Below are 21,116 nucleotides of genomic sequence, written 5' to 3'. Positions count from 1 at the left end.
GTGATGGCTATTTAAGTCTGATGGCCTTGAGATAGAAGCTGTTTTTCGGTGTCTCGGTCCCAGCTTTGATGCACCTGTACTGACCTCGCCTTCTGGATGATAGTGGGGTGAACAGGCCGTGGCTTGGGTGGTTGTCCTTGATGCTCTTTTTGGCCTTCCTGTGACATCGGGTGGTGTAGGTGTCCTGGAGGGCAGGTAGTTTGCCCCCGGTGATGCGGTGGGCAAGCTTTTTTTTGTTACTTTCTCTAGTCATCAATAGCCTATCATTGCATCATGCTGCCCATATCTTCTGATTTCTAAGTTATTCTAAGGTTTGTATCATTCACAATTAAAGTTGCCAAATAACTCTAAATCTAGTGAGTAGGACCTGTTTCAAATGATCACTTTTATGCACAACATAGCCATTTGATATGCACACTCGCTCCGGAATGGTGAAACGCGTCCTTCCTATTTTATTCAGCTCAGTTCAGTTGTATTCTTATAAAATCATAAGATAATGGTACGGGACTTAAGCGTATCTTGTCTGCTAAATGAACAAGCCTAAGGCATGGCGCATAGCCAGATAGCAAGTCGTTCTGTTCATCTGAAAAATGTTTTCTTCAAATCATGTTTCTTTTGACCTGCCTAAAATATACAGAACAAAAATATAAACGCAACATGTGATGTGTTTGTCCAATGTTTCATGAGCTGAAATAAGATCCCAGAAATGTTCCAGTCACACACAAAGCTTATTTCTCTAAAATGTTGTGCACATTTGTTTACATCCCTGTTTGTGAGCATTTCTTCTTTGCCAAGATAATCTGTCCAACTGACAGGTGTGGCATATCAAGAAGCTGATTAAACAGCAGGATCATTACACAGGTGCACCTTGTGCTGGGGGAAATAAAAGGCCCCTTTAAAATGTGCAGTTATGCCACACTACACAATGCCACAGATGTCTCAAGTTTTGAGGGATTGTGCAATTGGCATACTGACTGTAGTAATGTCCACCAGTACTGTTGCCAGACAATTTAGTGTTAATTTCTCTCTCATAAGCAGTCTCCAATGTCGTTTTAGAGAATTTGGCAGTTCATCAACCGGCCTCACAACAGCAGACCACTTGTAACCACGCCAGTCCAGGACCTCTACATCTGGCTTCTTCACCTGCTGCATCATCTGAGACCAGACAGCTGATGAAACTGTGGGTTTGCACAACTGAAGAATTTCTGCACAAACTGTCAGAAACCGTCTCAGGGAAGCTCATCTGCAAGCTTGTAGTCCTCACCAGGGTCTTGACTGTAGTTCGGCCTTGTAACCGACTTCAGTGGGCAAATGCTCCCCTTCAAATGGCCACTGGCACGCTGGAGAAGTGTGCTTTTCACAGATGAATCCCGGGTTTCAACTGTACCGGGCAGATGGCGTCGTGTGGGTGAGCAGTTTGCTCATGTCAACGTTGTGAACATAGTGCCCCGTGGAGGCAGTGGGGTTATGGTATGGGCAGGCATAAGCTACGGACAACAAACACAATTGCATTTTATCGATGGCAATTTGAATGCACAGAGATACCGTGACGAGATCCTGAGGCCCATTGTCATGCCATTCATCCGCTGCCATCACCTCATGTTCCAGCATGATAATGCACAGCCCCATGTCGCAAGGATATTTACAGAATTCCTGGAAGCTGAAAATGTCCCCGTTCTTCCATGGCCTGCATACCCACCAGACATGTCACCCACCAGACATGTCACCCACCAGACATGTCACCCATTGAGCATGTTTGGGATGCTCTGGATCGACGTGCTCAACAGCATGTTCACATTCCCGCCGATATCTAGCAACTTCACACAGCCATTGAAGAGGAGTGGGACAACCATGCCACAGGGCACAATCAACAGCCTGATCAACTCTATGTGAAGGAGATGTCACACTGCATGAGGCAAATGGTGGTCACATCAGATATGGAATGCTTTTCTGATCCACGCCGACAGATTCATATCTGTATTCCCAGTCATGTGAAATCCATAGATTAGGGCCTAATGAATGTATTTCAATTGACTGATTTCGTTATATAAACTGTAACGCAGTAAAATCTTAAATTGTTGCATGCTGCATTTATATTTTTGTTCAGTGTAAATAATGGATTGATTTATTCAACTTTTTAAAAAAAATGTAGATGTTCCAAAGGCGCGCGTCAGCGGCTTGTATGCTTGGAGATGTTAAACGTGTCTGTCAATTACCGTGAGATCGACAGTCTTTTGCATGACAACAACCGGTTGAGAAAATGTCATGACCGCCATAGCCCTAGGCATTCGGTACATGGCTTTTATAACATGGCCCCATAACATCTCTTTATCATAATATCAGTTGTTGTTCATGGCATTGTTACTGCTTGGTATCCTATATCAAATAGCCTTGCCTGTATAGACAGTGAATAACTCTATGGCCTGTTACCATACAAAACGACCAAACAAGTAACTCTGCCTATTGAGTTATTCCATAAGAACAAAAAGTGAGACCTTTTTTGGAGATGTATTTTTTTCCCAGAGGGAACTTAGGTTTGTGTCATAAAGAGTGATCTCTCACAGAATAATCTTGTCTGGCATTTACACGGACTGTCCATGTGGCTGTTTCCAGGTACACCCCAGTGGGGCGCTCCTTCTTCTCCCCTCCGGAGGGCTACTACCACCCCCTGGGCGGAGGGAGGGAGGTGTGGTTCGGCTTCCATCAGTCGGTCCGTCCTGCCATGTGGAACATGATGCTCAACATCGATGGTAAGAGCAGTAGTCAATTCTTACTGTAACTTTTGTGTAAATAAAAAATAAAAAAATCCCAGGCTGTGTGTGCTTGTACATTTGTGTTGGAGTAATATAACATAGATTGATGGTTTGTTTGGTCATGAACCCTACATTTTCTTTGCCCCCTCCACCACAGTCTCCGCCACTGCTTTCTACCGTGCCCAGCCCGTGATCGAGTTCATGTGCGAGGTGCTGGACATCCAGAACATCAACGAGCAGACCAAGCCACTCACCGACTCCCAACGCGTCAAGTTCACCAAGGAGATCCGAGGTGGGTGGGGACCTGCAGGTCAGACCAATGTTTTTACCATGTTTCTACACACCAAGTCTGCATCTGAAATGGCACCCTATAGACGTGTTAGCTGACAACGTCACGAAAACTATGCGCACGCTTCAATGGGGCAGAAGGCTCTGTGTTGTTGTGATTCTGGATGGCCAGATGGCTAGAAACAATGACAAGAAGATGCCTTGTGGGGAATCGTCGGTGTCTCGTTTCAGCTATTTTATTTATATTTTTCTTGATACAATGTCTTGTTTTGACTGATGTCACGTCTAAGCAAATATGGCTAATTCGCTAGCTATTCAACAACTGTAACGATGTATTTGAGACAAATGCTCATTGTGCAAATATAAGTTTGTTTTCAATAAATATTGGGAGACTAAATCTAGTTTCCATGTTGTCAACAGTCTAAGCCAACCCCGTCTGTTTTGCCCCATAGTTGCGCACGCATCGGTTTTGTTGCTAAACAACCAAGCAGTCTATTCACTATATAGTGCACTACTTATTTTCCCTGGTCAAAAGTAGTGCACGACATAGGGAATAGGGTGACATTTCGGAGGTGCACCACACCTTATTAGATGGCATCCACCCACCCAGACAATTGTAGTGTACCTCAGGGTCGCGTGTCAAGTCCATTCCAATTCAGGAAGCTTAAGAATTGTGAAGAATCTTTACTGAAAATAAATGACCCTTTTTAGAACTCTTATCTCTTGACTTGGAATTTCAATGGATATGAATTGAGATGGATTTGACACCCATCTGTGATGTACACCCATAATCTGCACTATGGGTTGAATCCTAACGTGAGATATGCGTGCTTGACTCTAACTTTAACTTTTGTGTAAATCATGCATTGCTGTGAATGGGTTTGAGTTATGCACAGCAATAGTAAGTTCGAGTTAGGCCATTTTGACAGTCAGATGGAGTGACTCGCCAACTGTCTACATTTTCAATGATGCTTAAATGTCTTTTCAAACACCACTCGTTATATCTCCCCCGTCGTCGTCTTCGTCTGTGGCCGTATTTTGATGTGCTCTTCTGGGTGTTTCTATGCGTATGTTTTTCGCTCTCAGGTCTGAAAGTCGAGGTCACCCACTGTGGTCAGATGAAGAGGAAGTATCGCGTGTGCAATGTCACTCGCCGCCCCGCCAGCCACCAAACGTAAGTGCCGCGCTAGTCGCTACACATTCCAGTTAGCGTCTTTCACGTGTCCCTGCGGCCCTAGCCATCCTACGTGACATTTCTCTTCTGACTTTTTAATCAACCCATGCTAAAATACAAACCGTCTATCTCTTGATGCAAAACCCAAGGCGAGATGCCTTGCTCTTTCCTTTTTAGTTTTTCTCTTTTGGTTTATTAATACGATGTATTCGTATGTATTATGTCCTTGTCTGCCTGTTGCTCAGGTTCCCCTTACAGCTGGAGAATGGCCAGGCCATGGAGTGTACAGTGGCTCAGTACTTCAAGCAGAAGTACAGCCTACAGCTCAAATACCCCCACCTGCCCTGCCTACAAGTGGGGCAGGAACAGAAGCACACCTACCTACCCCTGGAGGTGAGAGGGTGGCTCTAAAAGACACACACACACACACACACACACACACACACTTCAAATGAACTCTTATTGTATGTATAGAGTGCACTCAAGATATCGCTGCAAGTTTCTCTCACGGTGGTCTTCCAAGCGTTTGTGGCTTTGACGAAATTGCCTGAAGGCATCACTGATGCATTGTTTAAAAAAAAAAAGAAGTTTGGGACGTAGGCACGGTCAGACTTTAGTTTCCAGTTTACTGCAGTTCATTAGGCACCAAATGGACGGAAACGAGAGTGCCTGTCCCATAAGAAACAATCCTTTTTCATGTTTCTCCATTACTTGAATACAGCGTTATTCGGTAACTATTCTCTGTCCGCGTACAGGTTTGTAACATTGTGGCCGGGCAGCGCTGCATCAAGAAGCTGACAGACAACCAGACCTCCACCATGATCAAAGCTACGGCACGTTCTGCACCTGACAGGCAGGAAGAGATCAGCCGACTGGTGAGTCATTGCTACTCTCTCAGTGGTGCAAGTGTGAACTGCAGCACAGGAAGTGGAGAGCCGTAGGCTGAGGCAGCCGTGAGGTTTTTGCAAGGAAAATGCCCTGTTGGGTCTTGAGTGTTTGCCATGTCAGTGTTACTGTTTTCGAAAGATGTGTGGTTGTCCAGAAATGGTTCCCAGTCTTGAAACGCCAACCTCAGTACACATATCTCTGGCCTGGCGTCATATGGTTTCTCTACTCTGAATATTTAACCTTGAGGCAGGGTTACTGTAAAGTAACCGTTTGTGTAAAAAGAGCTTTATGAATTGATGGAGCCACTACTGGTATTGGTGACAATCGATTTGAGGTAGAACTCTAAATGATTTGATTCACGACTAAAAATGTGACCCACCATCTTGATTCGGGCCTTTTTTGTAGCAACTTTTTATTTATTTTATTTTTTACATTGGATAAAAGTAGAGACTCTTGAGCTAGAAAATGGTATCATACACTGCAGTTGATAAACTTGTAACCCCACTTTTGAGAAAATGGCCTGTGAATGTTTTGGTACGCCTTCTGGAGAGCTCTTCTTTGTCTACACCCATTCAGCATCGTTCACACCCTCTTAAGCCTTAGCCCTGCCCATCTCTTTCAGGATTCACGTGTTAGGCCATGTGCTAAACAGAATAAGGTAGTGTAGTAAATAACTAAAGATAACTATTAAACGTTGTGAAATTAGTAGTAAAAAATACACTATCTAGTTCTTGGCCTACATCCTAATCGGGCTTTGGTGCAGGTCATGTTAACATTACCGTCTCTGGTAAACACACACTATATCAAATAAAGTCGAAATTGATTTGTCACATGGACATGATAAAGAAGGTGTAAAAGGTACAGTGAAATGGTTACTGGCGTAGTGGCGTCTTTTGTTTAGACCAGGGGTTCTTGTTCAGCCTCGGACCCAAATTAGAAATTCTGTGTTTTTCCTGGGACCCAAGCTTATGAAAACAACATGCAACTACACATAAATATCCCTACATTTAATTCCCTTTATGCCTAAAACAAATGACAATGAAATACCCATATAAATAGCAATTCATGTTTATCTGTCTAGGTTGGCACTGTTGCTGCTCAGTTTTTGATAGTGCAACCCTAAGTAACAGTACAGATTACAAATTACTGTAGAAAGTATTGTTTAAAAAAAAAAAATGTTGCTGTTAAAATACAATAAATGTTTTATTTTGAACTGGAATAAACTGATTGATCACATCACACAGATGTAGACCAGAAAACACACACTGTGTGTGTGGCTGGTTGAAGTTTTCAACAAGTGTGTCTATTCTGGGCTAAATATTTGACAGTGTAACCCTGAGGTCATGCTCGGCATTGAGTGTTTCTACTTGTTTTTTTAAGTACACCAAAGTCGAGGACCCTGACTCGCATAGGTATGTGGTGCCAAACTGGATCAGAACATCTACTGCTTTCTCAGTCAGGCAGGGAACTGCTTCCTGCTGTAGATGAACAACCCAACTGCTGTAGATGCTTTTTGCCTCCAAAAAGTGTCTTGCATCAATCAGTTGATTCCAGAATAAAAATGATTAGTTCCTAGACTTGTTTTCAACAGTAAGTAGGCCAGAGTTTTTCATCTTCAGCTGTACAGTTACTTAGCCAAAACAAGTTAGTTAGCTACTGTACTAACGTTAGCTATCTATTAGCTGTGTACGTCTTCCCTGTGGCTCAGTTGGTAGAGCATGGTGTTTGCAACGCCAGCATGGTGTGTGCAACGCCAGGGTTGTGGGTTCGATTCCCACGGGGGGCCAGTACAAAAAAATATATAAATAATGTATGCATTCACTACTGTAAGTCGCTCTGGATAAGAGTGTCTGCTAAATGACTAAAATGTAAATGTACAAGGGGATTGTTTGAAAGAGAAACTCACATCTACTACTACTAAGCGATAGTACTCCCTTAATTCTGCTTATTTTTTTTCCACTGTCGAAGCACTTTTTCCTGAAGCATTGTGCACTGTTCTGAAAGAACTTCCTGAGTTTACCGTCATGCTGTGGATGTTTGGTCAGGACGTGTTGTTTTGAGAGACTCATTACTAAGCACTTCCACGCACAAAACACATTATGGGCGCTCTTTGTTGATTAGCACCTGTTAAATTCAGGGCAGCAATGTTAAGAGCAGTAGCAACACTTTTTTTTGCAGTTCATGATATCTTAAATGCCGCGGTAGAAAGGATTATCTACACATAATGAGCAGCTCATGTTATAGACCGATGTGTGCTACATGGCAGACCAATCCGAACGACTCCCTCGGCCCATCCATTCTATCAGCCAATCATGGCTAGTGGGAAGGTTCTTGCATTTTTACATTTACATTTTAGTCATTTAGCAGACGCTCTTATCCAGAGCGACTTACAGTAGTGAATGCATACATTTCATACATTCTTTTTCCTGTGCTGGCCCCCCGTGCCTTTTTCCAGGGCTAAACAAATTAGACTTGTCATTTTTTTAAATGTTTTGTTCATATTTACAGATGGTACAAGTTTGTTATTAAGGCACATGAAAGTTCATATTGTCCAGAAGGCATTCTTGCCCCAATTTTTTTTTAAACGTTTTTTTTCCCGTTCAAATGTGAAGTAGTGACATACGGCTAGCTTCCTGGAACGGGTCGCAAATGCTCTAGACACTAGCAGGAAATCCATGTGTTCTCTGCTTGCCTAACCCATTTTCCTCCTTTTCACACCAACCTCTCTCTCTTCGTCCCCCCCAGGTCAAAAGCAACAGCATGGTGGGCGGTCCCGACCCTTACCTGAAGGAGTTCGGAATCGTGGTGCACAACGACATGACCGAGGTGACGGGCCGAGTCCTCCCAGCACCCATGCTGCAGTATGGGGGCCGGGTTAGTACCGACACTGGGCGGGACTGTGGCAGGGTGAGTACTAGGGTACTGGGCCGATCACGGGAGGGACGGGCTATTGGTGTTCGTGTGTGTGAATGAAAAGGGTGACTGGATTAACCAAGGGGAGGAGGATGAGACTTCATGCCACACAGCACATTTTAATTCAATTAAATAACCCTTACCAAAAAAACAGGCTTCTAGCAAACAGTTGTGGCAAACTTTTGGCAAATTTGCCTCAAATGTGCTCCAAGACCCTATTTTCACATGCAAATTAGTTTTGTGGCAAATTGTTGCGGCGACGTGTGAACTTCTGGTAAATTTGTGGCGAACATTCTACCATTTGCTGCATATTTGCTGAAAACGCTGTCTATGTAAATTAGATCAGGTTTTTGGTTACTGTGTGTTAACATTGAAATGTTGCATCTACATAAACAATCACATAGGCCTAACTTTAAATGAACTTGCTTCACACAGAGAACTAAACATACTAAATAGACTAAACAACAGGTATTCAATGTCTTAACAGATAAGAAAAATCCAATACATTTTAAAATCATCATGCTAATGAAAAGAGCAAAGACCGGATATTTCCCAAATTGTTTATTTAATATTTTTATGTATCTACAACATTTACATGAGAGATGTGAACACTAAGGGTGATGGTCGGATTCGCGTTTATCGTCGAAGGAATGAGTTATACCGAGGCCTGTACTCTGGAGTGGGATCGATTTGGAGGTGGAGGGTCCGTCATGGTCTGGGGCGGTGTGTCACAGTATCATCGGACTGAGCTTGTTGTCATTGCAGGCAATCTCAATGCTGTGAGTTGGTACCAGATCCAGCAGGCTCATCCTGGCATGACAATGCCACCAGCCATACTGCTTGTTCTGTGCGTGATTTCCTGCAAAACAGGAATGTCAGTGTTCTGTCATGGCCAGCATGCTCAATCCCTGTTGGATTGGAGGGTGAGGGCTAGGGCCATTCCCCCCCCAGAAATGTCTGGGAACTTGCAGGTGCCTTGGTGGAAGAGTGGGGTAACATCTCACAGCAAGAACTGGCAATTCTGGTGCTGTCCATGAGGAGGAGATGCTGCAGTACTTAATGCAGCTGGTGGCCACACTAGATACTGACTGTTACTTTTGATTTTGACCCCCCCCCCCCCCTCCCCTTTGTTCAGGGACACATTATTACATTTCTGTTAGTCACATGTCTGTGGAACTTGTTCAGTTAATGTCTGTTGTTGAATCTTATATTCATACACATATTTACACATGTTAAGTTTGCTGAAAATAAACGCAGTTGACAGTGAGAGGATGTTTTTTTTTTTTTTGCTGGGTTTATGTAGGCCATATACACGGTCTCTACATAAGCTCCGTACAGTCTTTATATAATGTAATAATGTTTGGTATGGGTAGACTTCTTCCACAGACATCGTTATAGGTCCAATGTGGACTGTTAAACCAAGTGTTACATATGGATAATTGATCTGAACTTGGCTTGAAAGTGCACGTTAGAAAAACATTCGGTCACAGAAATAGCTTTAATAGAGATGTACTAACAGTTTTGGCACAGTGTTGCTGGGTTATACGCCTTTGATTGGGCCCATTTTTACAGTCCCTTCTTGAGTGGTTTGGACTGCTGCCTGCTGGGTAATGGAGTTTTATCATCCTCTGAAATGTGGACTGATTGCTTTTCTCGTCGCAGTTAGTTATTCATTTGTATGACTGGCATGTCTTTCAGACCTTTTTAACTGCCATGGTTATATTGTTGTAGCTGTAATAGTTTTGTGATGGGAAATGCGACTGTCCTTGTGTTTGTCACTCCATCACTGTGTTATCATGCTGATGTTTGTAATAAGTTGCTGTAATTACAGTGGAGAGCTTTGCTAATCATCACTTAATCATTCACTGATAACCTTTCTCTAGCATCACTTGCTGTTAATTTGATGTGATATGCATGACTGTATTAGTATTCAGTGTAATCACAATCTAATGTATATGTGATTCCATGCTGGATCAGCACCCCAGTTTTCAGGGCTTTTTCTTTCTTGAATTGCACATTAGTACATGTATAGCTTGCTGGAGAATACAATATGGTTGCCCAATTGTTACAAGAGAGGGTAGCTAACTCGACACAATGTAGGTAGACGCTATGGGCCCTGAACACTGGAGGTACTTCTATTCATAGCTAGAATGATCTGATAATATCTGGACCTGTATCCACAAAGCATCTCGGATTAGGAGTGCTGATCTAGGATCTATTCATACAGTCTTATTATTCATTATGAACTGAAAAGAAAAACTGGTCCTAGATCAGCAGTGGCACTCTTACTCTGAGACGCTTTGTGGATACAGATCCTGATATACAGTACCTGTCAAAAGCTCGGAAACCTACTCATTCCAAGGTTTTTCTTTTATTTGTACAATTTTCTACATTGTAAAATAATAGTGAAGACATCAAAACTATGAATTAACACATATGGAATCATGTAAACAAATCAAAATATATTTTTTGTGATTCTTCAAAGTAGCCACCCTCTGCCTTGATGACAGCTTTTCACACTCTTGGCATTCTCTCAACCAGCTTCATGAGGTAGTCATCTGGAATGCGTTTCAATTAACAGGTGTGCCTTGTTAATTTGTGGAAATTCTTTCCTTTAATGCATTTGAGCCAATCAGTTGTGTTGTGACAAGGTAGGGGTGGTACACAGAAGATGGCCCTATTTGGTAAAAGACCAAGTCCATATTACGGCAAGAACAGCTCAAATAAGCAAAGAGGAACAACAGTCCATCATTACTTCAAGACATGAAGGTCCGTCAATTCGGAACATTTCAAGAACTTTGAAAGTGCAGTCGCAAAAACCATCAAGCGCTATGATGGAACTGGCTCTCATGAGGACCGCCACAGGAAAGGAAGACCCAGAGTTACCTCTGCTGCAGAGGATATGTTCATTAGTTACCAGCCCAAATAAATACTTCACCGAGTTCAAGTAACAGACACATCTCAACATCAACTGTTCAGAGGAGACTGCGTGAATCAGACCTTCATGGTCAAATTGCTGCAAAGAAACCACTACTAAAGGACATCAATAAGAAGAGACTTGCTTGGGCCAAGAAACACGAGCAATGGACATTAGACCGGTGGAAATTTTGTCCTTTTGGTCTGAGTCCTAATTTGAGATTTTTGGTTCCAACCGTTGTCTTTGTGAGACGCAGAGTAGATGAGCGGATGATCTCTGCATGTGGTTCCCACTGTGAAGCATGGAGGAGGAGGTGTGATGCTATGGTGGTGCTTTGCTGGGGACACTGTCAGTGATTTATTTAGAGTTGAAGGCACACTTAACCAGCATGGCTACCACAGCATTCTGCAGTGATGCGTCATCCCAACTGGCTTGCGATTATCTGGACTCTGTTTGTTTTTCAACAGGATAATGACCCAACACACCTCCAGGCTATGTAAGGGCCATTTGACCAAGAAGGAGAATGATGGAGTGCTTCATCAGATGACCTGGCCTCCTCAATTGGGTTGAGGTCAGGTGATTGTGATGGTTTGGGATGAGATGGACTGCTGAGGTGAAGGAAAAGCAGCCAACAAGTGCTCAGCATATGTGGGAACTCCTTCAACACGGTTGGCAAAGAATTCCTCATGAAGCTGGTTGAGAGAATGCCAAGAGTGTGCAAAGCTGTCAAAGGCAATGGGTGGCTACAAATCAAAATGTATTTTAATTTAACACTTTTGGTTACTACATGATTCCATGTGTTATTTCATAGTTTTGATGTCTTCACTATAATTCTACAAAGTAGAAAATAGTAAAATTCACGAAACCCTTGAATGAGTAGGTGTCCAAACTTTTGACTGGTACTGTATGTGCTTTTATTATAAATTGGGTGGTTCAGGCCCTGAATGCTGATTGGCGGACAGCCGTGGTATGACAACATGTATTTTTACGGTTGTAATTACTTTGGTAACCAATTTATGATAGCAATAAGGCACCTCAGGGATTTGTGGTATATGGCCAATATACCACGGCTGAGGGCTGTGTCCAGGCACTCCGCGATGTGTCGTGCATAAGAACAGCCCTTAGCCGTGGTCTATTGGCTATACACCACACCCCCTCGTGCCTTATTGCTTAAGTTTTGATAAATGAATAACACATGGCACCTAAGTGTATCAGCAAAATATGTTTACAATGCAGGCTTCCACCCTTCCAGTTATAAAGTATTTGCTCACCTGTAGATTGGACAATTCTGGGCATATCTTGTATTGTACAATCGTAACTAAGACGGTCATGTCTATTCTATACATGAATGTTCTGCCCTGTTTAATAAGCTTCTGGTGCTGTCTAGCATGTGAAGGTTTTACCTGTAGGCTACTTGCTATGGGATAGTGTCATAGGAGCATACGGCAGTTCCCTTCGGACCACAGATCTAGGGTCAGATTCTCCTACCCTCCCAATCCTAATCACCCCCATTTAGACACACACGTAAAATGATCTGTCGCTGTGTCAGTGGTATGGGGCAACTTCTACCCCAACGTGTGTGTGTGTGGTGCGGGCTGGGGAGTTGTATCTGCTGTGTCGGCTGGTTAAACCGGGGGGTTCACTAAGAGCGTAGGGACTCTCTCCGCAGAACAAGACAGTGGCCACGCCCAACCAGGGCGTGTGGGACATGCGGGGGAAGCAGTTCTACGCCGGGATCGAGATCAAGGTGTGGGCCGTGGCCTGCTTCGCCCCACAGAAACAGTGCAGAGAGGACCTGCTCAAGTGAGTCATCTGCCCGTCAACCTTGGTAGACGCACCATTCCACCCAAAAATCCCCATAGCTCTCCTTAGTCTGTGTGGTGATCATTACTTTATTTTAGGGCCAAATCCAAACTTGAGATCTGTGGGCTTATCTCAAAAATGATTCACATCTCTCAATGATGTACGCAAACTAGTTGAGCAAATGTATCTTAAGTTAGGATTCGGACCACATAACTTTTAACTTATTGTTCAACAGTTTGAATGCACACTCTAGACTACAGTCCCTAAAAGGTTTGTTCATGGGTCTTCTAGGAGCTTCACAGACCAGCTGAGGAAGATCTCGAAGGACGCCGGTATGCCCATCCAGGGCCAGCCGTGTTTCTGTAAATACGCCCAGGGAGCGGACAGCGTGGAACCCATGTTCAAACACCTCAAGCTGTCCTATGTGGGACTGCAGCTCATCGTGGTCATCCTGCCCGGCAAAACCCCCGTCTACGGTAAGAATCATTTTCATACCTCTTTGTTTGGGGAAATCTATTTTGTTGAAAGGGCAAACTAACTTCAAATAGTCTGTTTGTTTTTTGATGCATTTCCTATGTCTTATGGTTTTGCATGACTTTGCCTAAAATATTTGATAAATATAATTGGAAGAATTGAAAATGGCGGTAGGGGAAAGAACACCCTCAAGTCACTAGTTGAAATTGAGGGAACACCAGTTCACTCCCCATGCTTAAAATGTTAAGAGAACCAATCTGCTAGCTACTGTTTTCACTTTTTCACTTGAGAGCGCTACATTATTATTCTGTGTCCCTGTGGTCCTGGTGCCACAGCGGAGGTGAAGCGGGTAGGAGACACTCTCCTGGGCATGGCCACTCAGTGTGTCCAGGTGAAGAACGTGGTGAAGACGTCCCCCCAGACCCTCTCCAACCTCTGCCTCAAGATCAACGCCAAGCTGGGGGGCATCAACAACGTCCTGGTGCCCCATCAGAGGTGACGGCACGCACTCAATCATTAACTCAGGTTGACCCTCACTGTTGACCCTCACAGATGTTCTCACGGTGGTCTTCCAAGCCTTCATGGCTTTGACGAAATTGCCTGCAGGCAACACAGATGCAGTAAAACGGGGAATAAAAAAAACCCACTGCTTTGTCGTCAATGAAGGCACTATACACCCACACAACATACAATTACCTCATGACATGTCAATCAAATGTATTGTCAAAGACCTATACCCCTTCTCTGAGAGCAAAGCAACACGCGTACACACATGCGCCATAAACTCTGTACGTTTATTTTATTTGCCATCTCTGCCTTTTTATTTTTTTGAAACCTCTTCTCCCCAGACCCTCTGTGTTCCAGCAACCCGTCATCTTCCTGGGGGCAGACGTCACTCACCCTCCAGCCGGCGACGGCAAGAAGCCCTCCATCGCGGCGGTGGTGGGCAGCATGGACGGCCACCCCAGCCGCTACTGTGCCACGGTGCGCGTGCAGACGTCGCGCCAGGACCTGTCCCAGGAGCAGCTGTACAGCCAGGAGGTCATCCAGGACCTGACCAACATGGTGCGCGAGCTGCTCATCCAGTTCTACAAGTCCACGCGCTTCAAGCCCACACGCATCATCTACTACCGAGGCGGCGTGTCCGAGGGCCAAATGAAACAGGTAACTGGGAGGGTGATTCGTGTCTGTGGTGTGCCATTTTGGTTCTTTAGGTTCAGTTCTCTCTCCTTGTACTGAATTGACCATTGAAATACATTACAAAATGGCGTCTTATTTTGAGTCGGTGGCTGGTTAACCTTTTTGAGTAGTTCTTTTTTGTTTAAATTTCTGATTAAATAAGGCTTTAATTCGCAGCTCTTTTGCAATACCTTAAGTGGTGTAAAGGGTAGCATATGCTATCAGTACTCAAAGGGTTTAGAAGGTGCGGGCCAGTGTTAATTTGGGGCTGCAGGGTAGCCTAGTGGTTAGAGCGTTGGGCTAGTAACCGAAAGGTTGCAAGTTCGAATCCCCGAGCTGACAAGGTACAAATCTGTTGTTCTGCCCCTGAACACTGTTCCTAGGGCGTCATTGAAAATAAGAATTTGTTATTTTTATTTATTTTATTTCACCTTTATTTAACTAGGCAAGTCAGTTAAGTTAAGTCATAGATCACTGCACATAGCCCATCTATAAACTACCCCTTCCCCTACTGTATTTATTTTGCACCTTTGCACCCCAGTATTTCTACTTTGCACACTTATCTACTGTCAAATCTACCATTCCAGTGTTTTAATTGCTATATTGTATTTACTTCGCCACCATGGCCTATTTATTGCCTTTACCTCCCTTACCTCACCTCATTTGCTCACATTGTATATAGACTTATTTTTCTACTGTATTATTATTGACTGTATGTTTGTTTTACTCCATGTGTAACTCTGTGTTATACGTGTCGAACTGCTTTGCTTTCTTTATCTTGGCCAGGTCGCAGTTGTAAATGAGAACTTGTTCTCAACTTGCCTACCTGGTTAAATAAAGGTAACATTATTACATTTTGGCACTGCTTTTTTATTTTATGTAGCCTAGTTTTTGTTATTTTGAGTAAAATCTAATTAAGTCATATTTTTGCTATTTAAACAATGATTTTGTCTAGTTATAAAAATGATGAAAATAATGGGCCAATTTAGTCATCCAAATCACTGACTTCCATGTGCACGAACATACATGGCCTTGTCCTACCAACATATTTTTCTGCATAACATTGGCAGAAGAACACATTACTGGGCTCCAGATTACATTTTTTTCAGTTGGTGGCACCAGCCCGTGATTTAGTTCCACCAATTTTTTTCCCCCGCTGCGTCACATAATACATTTTTTTTTAAAGTATAATCTATCACCTAAAGTCATTCACAGTGCTTTAGATTGTGTCGTAGATTTCTGAGATGGAAGGCTGTTCGAGAAGTAAGTAGTTTCATCGAACACGTCCAAGCAGAAATGCATGATTCAAGATCATTTGATGTGCAACCTAATCCAGTGATTATCATGTATTGTGACCAATAGGGTATTGTTATATTTTTCTTTTGAAATGGGGCTTCTCAATTTCGTCATGCAATAGAGATGAATATGCCTAAATCTTTGTGCACTAATATAGGGGTCTAATTCACCACAAGGAAGTGAAAACTCAGAACACATGAGCTAGATCGCTAACACTACATATAATACTCACTGCTAGTAGTCATGTATTAATCTATTAAACAGTTAATCGAATGTCCTAAAAAACTTTGCCGTTGTAGCGGTAACCCTATGCACTCAAAATGGCCGATGTGCTTTTCACGCGCTTCCCCATCAACACATCCAATGGGGGTCCATTGGATGTGTTGCAATCCACTGCATCCACCAATATCGCCCTTCCGCATCTGCGGTGAAAGGTGGCAGAGCAACAGCGGTGTTTGTCAGACCATGAGACATCCCGAAAAATCAGTCTTAACACAAATGTCTGTAGCGCCCGAACGGTTTGGCCTTCACAAATATTACGGTGTTCGATAGTGTTTTGCTCTACGACCCTCACAATCGTCACGGGACTCGATTTGACTGCTTTTACAACGTCTGTCTGTAGTTTCCGAACAGTTTGGGCTACACCATTTTATGGAAAGGTGAGGCGCTCACGAGCACGTACATGTTGGTTGTTTTGGTCGAGGACGAACACAAAACGAATGGAAGTAGTTTAGTTTAGTGCCTAAAATAAAGGGTTAAATAGGTGTTAAAAATATAAAGGACAGACACTCCAGGAAAACTAAATGTTCCATTTAGTGAATCTTTTATTCAGTACGTTTCTGTGGGCTAATAGCAGTAAGGCCAAATTCAATGTTTCATCAAATCATTTGTGTAAAGATGTTTTTTTAAATTTTTTTATATACCTTAAGGGGTCTTAAAATGTAAAATCAAATAGGTAAATTATCTTTGCTGTGACCGTTATAACAATTCCTTATGTTAGCTTAGTCCTCGGACATTATGTTATACAATACATGCATGTTTTGTTCAATCAAGTTAATATTTATAGCAAAAACCAGCTTTTTACATTAGCATGTGACGTTCAGAACTAGCATACCCACCGCAAACTTCCGGTGAATTTACTAAATTACTCACGATAAACGTTCACAAAAAGCATAACAATTATTTTAAGAATTATAGATACAGAACTCCTTTATGCAATCGCAATGTCCGATTTTTTTTTTTTTTTTTTTTTTTTAAATAGCTTTTCGGCAAAAGCACATTTTGCAATATTCTGAGTAGATAGCTCGCCATCACGGGCTAGCTATTTTGACACCCAAGTTTGGCACTCACCAAACTCAGATTTACTATAAGAAAAATTGGATTACCTTTGCTGTTCTTCGTCAGAATGCACTCCCAGGACTTCTACTTCAATAACAAATGTTGGTTTGGTTCAAAATAATCCATAGTTATGTTCAAATATCCTCTGTTTTGTTCGTGCGTTCAAGACACTATCCGAAGGGTGACGCGCCCGACGCGTTTCGTGACAAAAAAATTCTAAATATTCCATTACCGTACTTCGAAGCATGTCAACCGCTGTTTAAAATCAATTTTTTTGCGATTTTTCTCGTAAAAAAGCGATAATATTCCGACCGGGAAACCCTGTTTACGTTCAAAGACATGGTGTCACCTCGTGCACGTGCCTCAGTCTCATTGTCCTCTGATTGACCACCATCCAAATGCACTAATGTTTTTCAGCCAGGGGCTCCAAAGACATCATTCACCGGTTTGCCGCCTTCTGAGAGCCTATGGGAGCCGTAGGAAGTGTCACGTTACAGCAGAGATCCTCAGTTTTCAATAAAGAGAGTGTAGAAGCCCAAGAAATGGTCAGAGAGGGCACTTCCTTTAAGGAATCTTCTCAGGTTTTTGCCTGCCATATGAGTTCTGTTATACTCACAGACACCATTCAAACAGTTTTAGGAACTTTAGGGTGTTTTCTATCCAAAGCCAATAATTATATGCATATTCTAGTTTCTGGGCAGTAGTAATAACCAGATTAAATCGGGTACGTTTTTTATCCGGCCGTGCAAATACTGCCCCCTACCCTAGAGAGGTTAAACTAGGCAAGTCAATTAAGAACTAATTCTTATTTACAATGACGGCCTACCAAAAGGCCTCCTGCGGGGACGGGGGCCTGGGATTAAAATAAGTAAATAAATACAATATAAACACAGGACAAAACACATATCACGACGAGAGACAACACTACATAAAGAGAGACCTAAGACAACACAGCATGGTAGCAACACAACAACATGGTAGAAACGCAATATGACAACAACATGGTAGCAACACAAAACATGGCACAGACAACAGCACAAAGGGCAAGAAGGTAGAGACAACAATATATCACACAAAGCAGCCACAACTGTCAGTAAGTGTGTCCATGATGTAAGTCTTTGAATGAAGAGATTGAGATTAAACTGTCCAATTTAAGTGTTTGTTTGCAGTTCATAGTTACATATAATTAAATCTGTCAATTGAAATGAATAAATTAGGGCCTAATCGATAGATTTCACGACTGGGCAGGGGCGCAGCCATCGGTGGGCCTGGGGGGGCATAGGCCCCACCCATTTGGGAGCCAGGGCCACCCACTGGGGAGCCGACAGAACTACTCCTCATTTTCATCAGCTGTCTGGGTGGCTGGTCTCTGACGATCCCGCAGGTGAATAAGCCGAATGTGGAGATACTGGGCTGGCGTGGTTACACGTGGTCTGCTGTTGATGCCGGTTGGACATACTGTCAAATTCTCTAAAATGACTTTGGAGGTGGTTTTTGGTAGAGAAATTAACTATAAATTCTTTGGCAACAGCTCTGGTGGACATTCCTGCAGTCAGCGTACCAATTGCACTCTCCCTCAACTATAGACATCTGTGGCATTGTTGTGTGACAAAACTGCACATTTTAGAGTGGCCTTTTATTGTCCCCCGTATAAGGTGCACCTGTGTAATGATCATTCTGTTTTATCTGCTTCTTGACCAGTCAGGTTGATGGATTATCTTGGCAAAGAAGAAATGCTCACTAAAAGGGATGGAAACAAATTTGTTTATTAAAAAAAAAAAAAGCTTTTTGCGTATAGAACATTTCTAGGATCTTTTATTTCAGCTCATGAAACATGGGACCAACACTTTACATGTTGCTTTATTTTTATTCAGTATAGTTGCTATTGAGCTCAATATGAAGAGATAACAAAATATATCCACAGAAAGCTGAGAACGGTAGTTGCTTCCAAAGCCATGTATTTCCTGCAATTTGGATTTTGAAATATTATACAACTAGAAACCTTTCTCTCACCTGGAGCATGTATCGGTGGAACAGGCCTAAGAGCTGGGAAGACACTTTCATTACAGGAGGTGTGAGGATAATGCACTTTACTGTTTGACCAAGTTAACAAACAGATCACAGACCATTTCGAATCCTACCGTACCTTCTCCGCTATGCAATCTGGTTTCCGAGCTGGTCATGGGTGTACCTCAGCCACGCTCAAGGTTCTAAACAATATCATAATCGCCATCGATAGTTGACAATACTGTGCAGCTGTATTCATCGACCTGGCCAAGGCTTTCGACTCTGTTAATCACCACATTCTTATTGGCAGACTCAACAGCCTCGGTTTCTCAAATGACTGCCTCGCCTGGTTCACCAACTACTTCTCAGATAGAGTTCAGTGTGTCAAATCGGAGGGCCTGTTGTCCAGACCTCTGGCAGTATCTATGGGGGTGCCACAGGGTTCAATTTTCGGGCCGACTCTTCTCTGTATACATCAATGATGTCGCTCTTGCTGCTGGTGATTCTCTGATCCATCTCTACGCAGACGACACCATTCTGTATACTTCTGGCCCTTCTTCGGACACTGTGAACTAACCTCCTGAGGAGCTTCAATGCCATAACTTTCCTTCCGTGGACTCCAACTGCTCTTAAATACAAGTAAAACTACATGCATGCTCTTCAACCGATCGCTGCCCGCCCGTCCAGCATCACTACTCTGGACGGTTCTTACTTAGAATATGTGGACAACTACAAATACCTAGGCGTCTGGTTAGACTGTAAATTCTCCTTCCAGACTCACATCAAACATCTCCAAACCAAAGTTAAATCTAGAATCGGATTCCTATTTCGCAAAAAAGAATCCTTCACTCATGCTGCCAAACATACCCTTGTAAAACTGACCATCCTACCGATCCTTGACTTCGGCGACGTTATTTACAAAATAGCCTTCAACACTCTACTCAGCAAATTGGATGCAGTCTATCACAGTGCCATCCGTTTTGTCACCAAAGCCCCATATACTACCCACCACTGCGACCTGTACGCTCTCGTTGGCTGGCTCTCGCTTCATATTCGTCGCCAAACCCACTGGCTCCAGGTCATCTAATAAGTCTTTGCTAGGTAAAGCCACGCCTTATCTCAGCTCACTGGTCACCATAGCAGCACCCACTCGTAGCACGCGCTCCAGCAGGTATATTTTACTGGTCACCCCCAAAGCCAATTCCTCATTTGGCTGCCTTTCCTTTCAGTTCTCTGCTGCCAATAACTGGAACGAAATGCAAAATTCACTGAATCTGGAGACTCGTATCTCCCTCACTAACTTTAAGCACCAGCTGTCAGAGCAGCTCACAGATCACTGCACCTGTACATAGCCCATCTGTAAAAAGCCCATCCAACTACCTCATCCCAATACTGTTATTTTGTTTTTTGCTCCTTTGCACCCCAATATCTCTACCCGCACATTCATCTTCTGCACATCTCACTCCAGGGTTGTTTAATTGCCAAATTGTAATTATTTTGCCACTATGGCCTATTTATTGCCACACTGTATATAGACTTTTTCTATTGTGTTATTGACTGTATGTTTGTTATTCCATGTGTAACTCTGTTTGTGTCGCACTGCTTTGCTTTAACTTGGCCAGGTAGTAGTTGTAAATTAGAACTTGTTTTCAACTAGTCTACCTGGTTAAATAAAGGTGAAATAAATAAAACTGTTTGACCAAATCATGGTTTTAGCCAGCAAACAAATAGGACTTTTTTTGAAACTTTTGAGTGAGGTGACCATGTAATGACGCGACCAATACATTTTTCTTTACTCGCACCGCCAAGTCAAAGGGTCACGAAATGTGACTAAATGGTCGCAGTCTGGAGCCCTGCCCCTTGACATACTGTAGCTATATTGTAATATTTTTGTTGACAAAATACTTGCACCCCAGCGAAACCCTGTCAGTGTTGGACATCGGCATTGACGGTGCAATAGTGACTCAAAAGTACATCCAGACGGGCCTCCCTCTCTAATTAGAGCCTGTCTCTACAACTTTGAGACATAAAAAAAAAATGTATATATTTTAATTTGTCCTAGTGCCCTGGATATAGGATCTGGCTG

At 42.9% G+C, this 21,116-nt stretch overlaps 1 protein-coding gene and 2 non-coding genes across 8 annotated transcripts in view; all 3 read left to right on the top strand.

Annotated features, from left to right (window-relative positions):
* LOC115173441 (protein argonaute-4) overlaps positions 1 to 21,116 on the top strand; it is a 43,111-nt gene that overhangs the window by 16,918 nt on the left and 5,077 nt on the right. For 2 of the 6 annotated variants that reach the window (XM_029731503.1, XM_029731502.1), the window contains exons 5-14: positions 2,614 to 2,750; positions 2,911 to 3,045; positions 4,128 to 4,215; positions 4,461 to 4,608; positions 4,971 to 5,090; positions 7,849 to 8,010; positions 12,588 to 12,736; positions 13,028 to 13,212; positions 13,546 to 13,705; positions 14,059 to 14,374. In XM_029731503.1, the coding sequence (XP_029587363.1) occupies positions 2,614 to 2,750; positions 2,911 to 3,045; positions 4,128 to 4,215; positions 4,461 to 4,608; positions 4,971 to 5,090; positions 7,849 to 8,010; positions 12,588 to 12,736; positions 13,028 to 13,212; positions 13,546 to 13,705; positions 14,059 to 14,374 (1,600 nt within the window). Of the gene's footprint in view, positions 1 to 2,613; positions 2,751 to 2,910; positions 3,064 to 4,127; positions 4,216 to 4,460; positions 4,609 to 4,970; positions 5,091 to 7,848; positions 8,011 to 12,587; positions 12,737 to 13,027; positions 13,213 to 13,545; positions 13,706 to 14,058; positions 14,375 to 21,116 lie in introns of all 6 variants that reach the window. The other 4 variants (XM_029731500.1, XM_029731499.1, XM_029731504.1 and 1 more) reach the window with 3 other exon arrangements.
* LOC115174170 (small nucleolar RNA SNORD35) lies at positions 4,709 to 4,787 on the top strand. The gene has a single exon (XR_003871749.1). It is a non-coding gene; the product is annotated as a small nucleolar RNA SNORD35 (small nucleolar RNA).
* Positions 20,938 to 21,060, top strand: LOC115174178 (small nucleolar RNA SNORA55). Its single transcript, XR_003871757.1, has one exon. It is a non-coding gene; the product is annotated as a small nucleolar RNA SNORA55 (small nucleolar RNA).

The sequence above is a fragment of the Salmo trutta genome, chromosome 34 (genome assembly GCF_901001165.1).
Source record: "Salmo trutta chromosome 34, fSalTru1.1, whole genome shotgun sequence".
NCBI classification, from domain to species: Eukaryota; Metazoa; Chordata; class Actinopteri; order Salmoniformes; family Salmonidae; genus Salmo; species Salmo trutta.
Note: the sequence above shows the minus strand (reverse complement) of the source record. Positions and strands in the feature narration are given on the sequence as shown.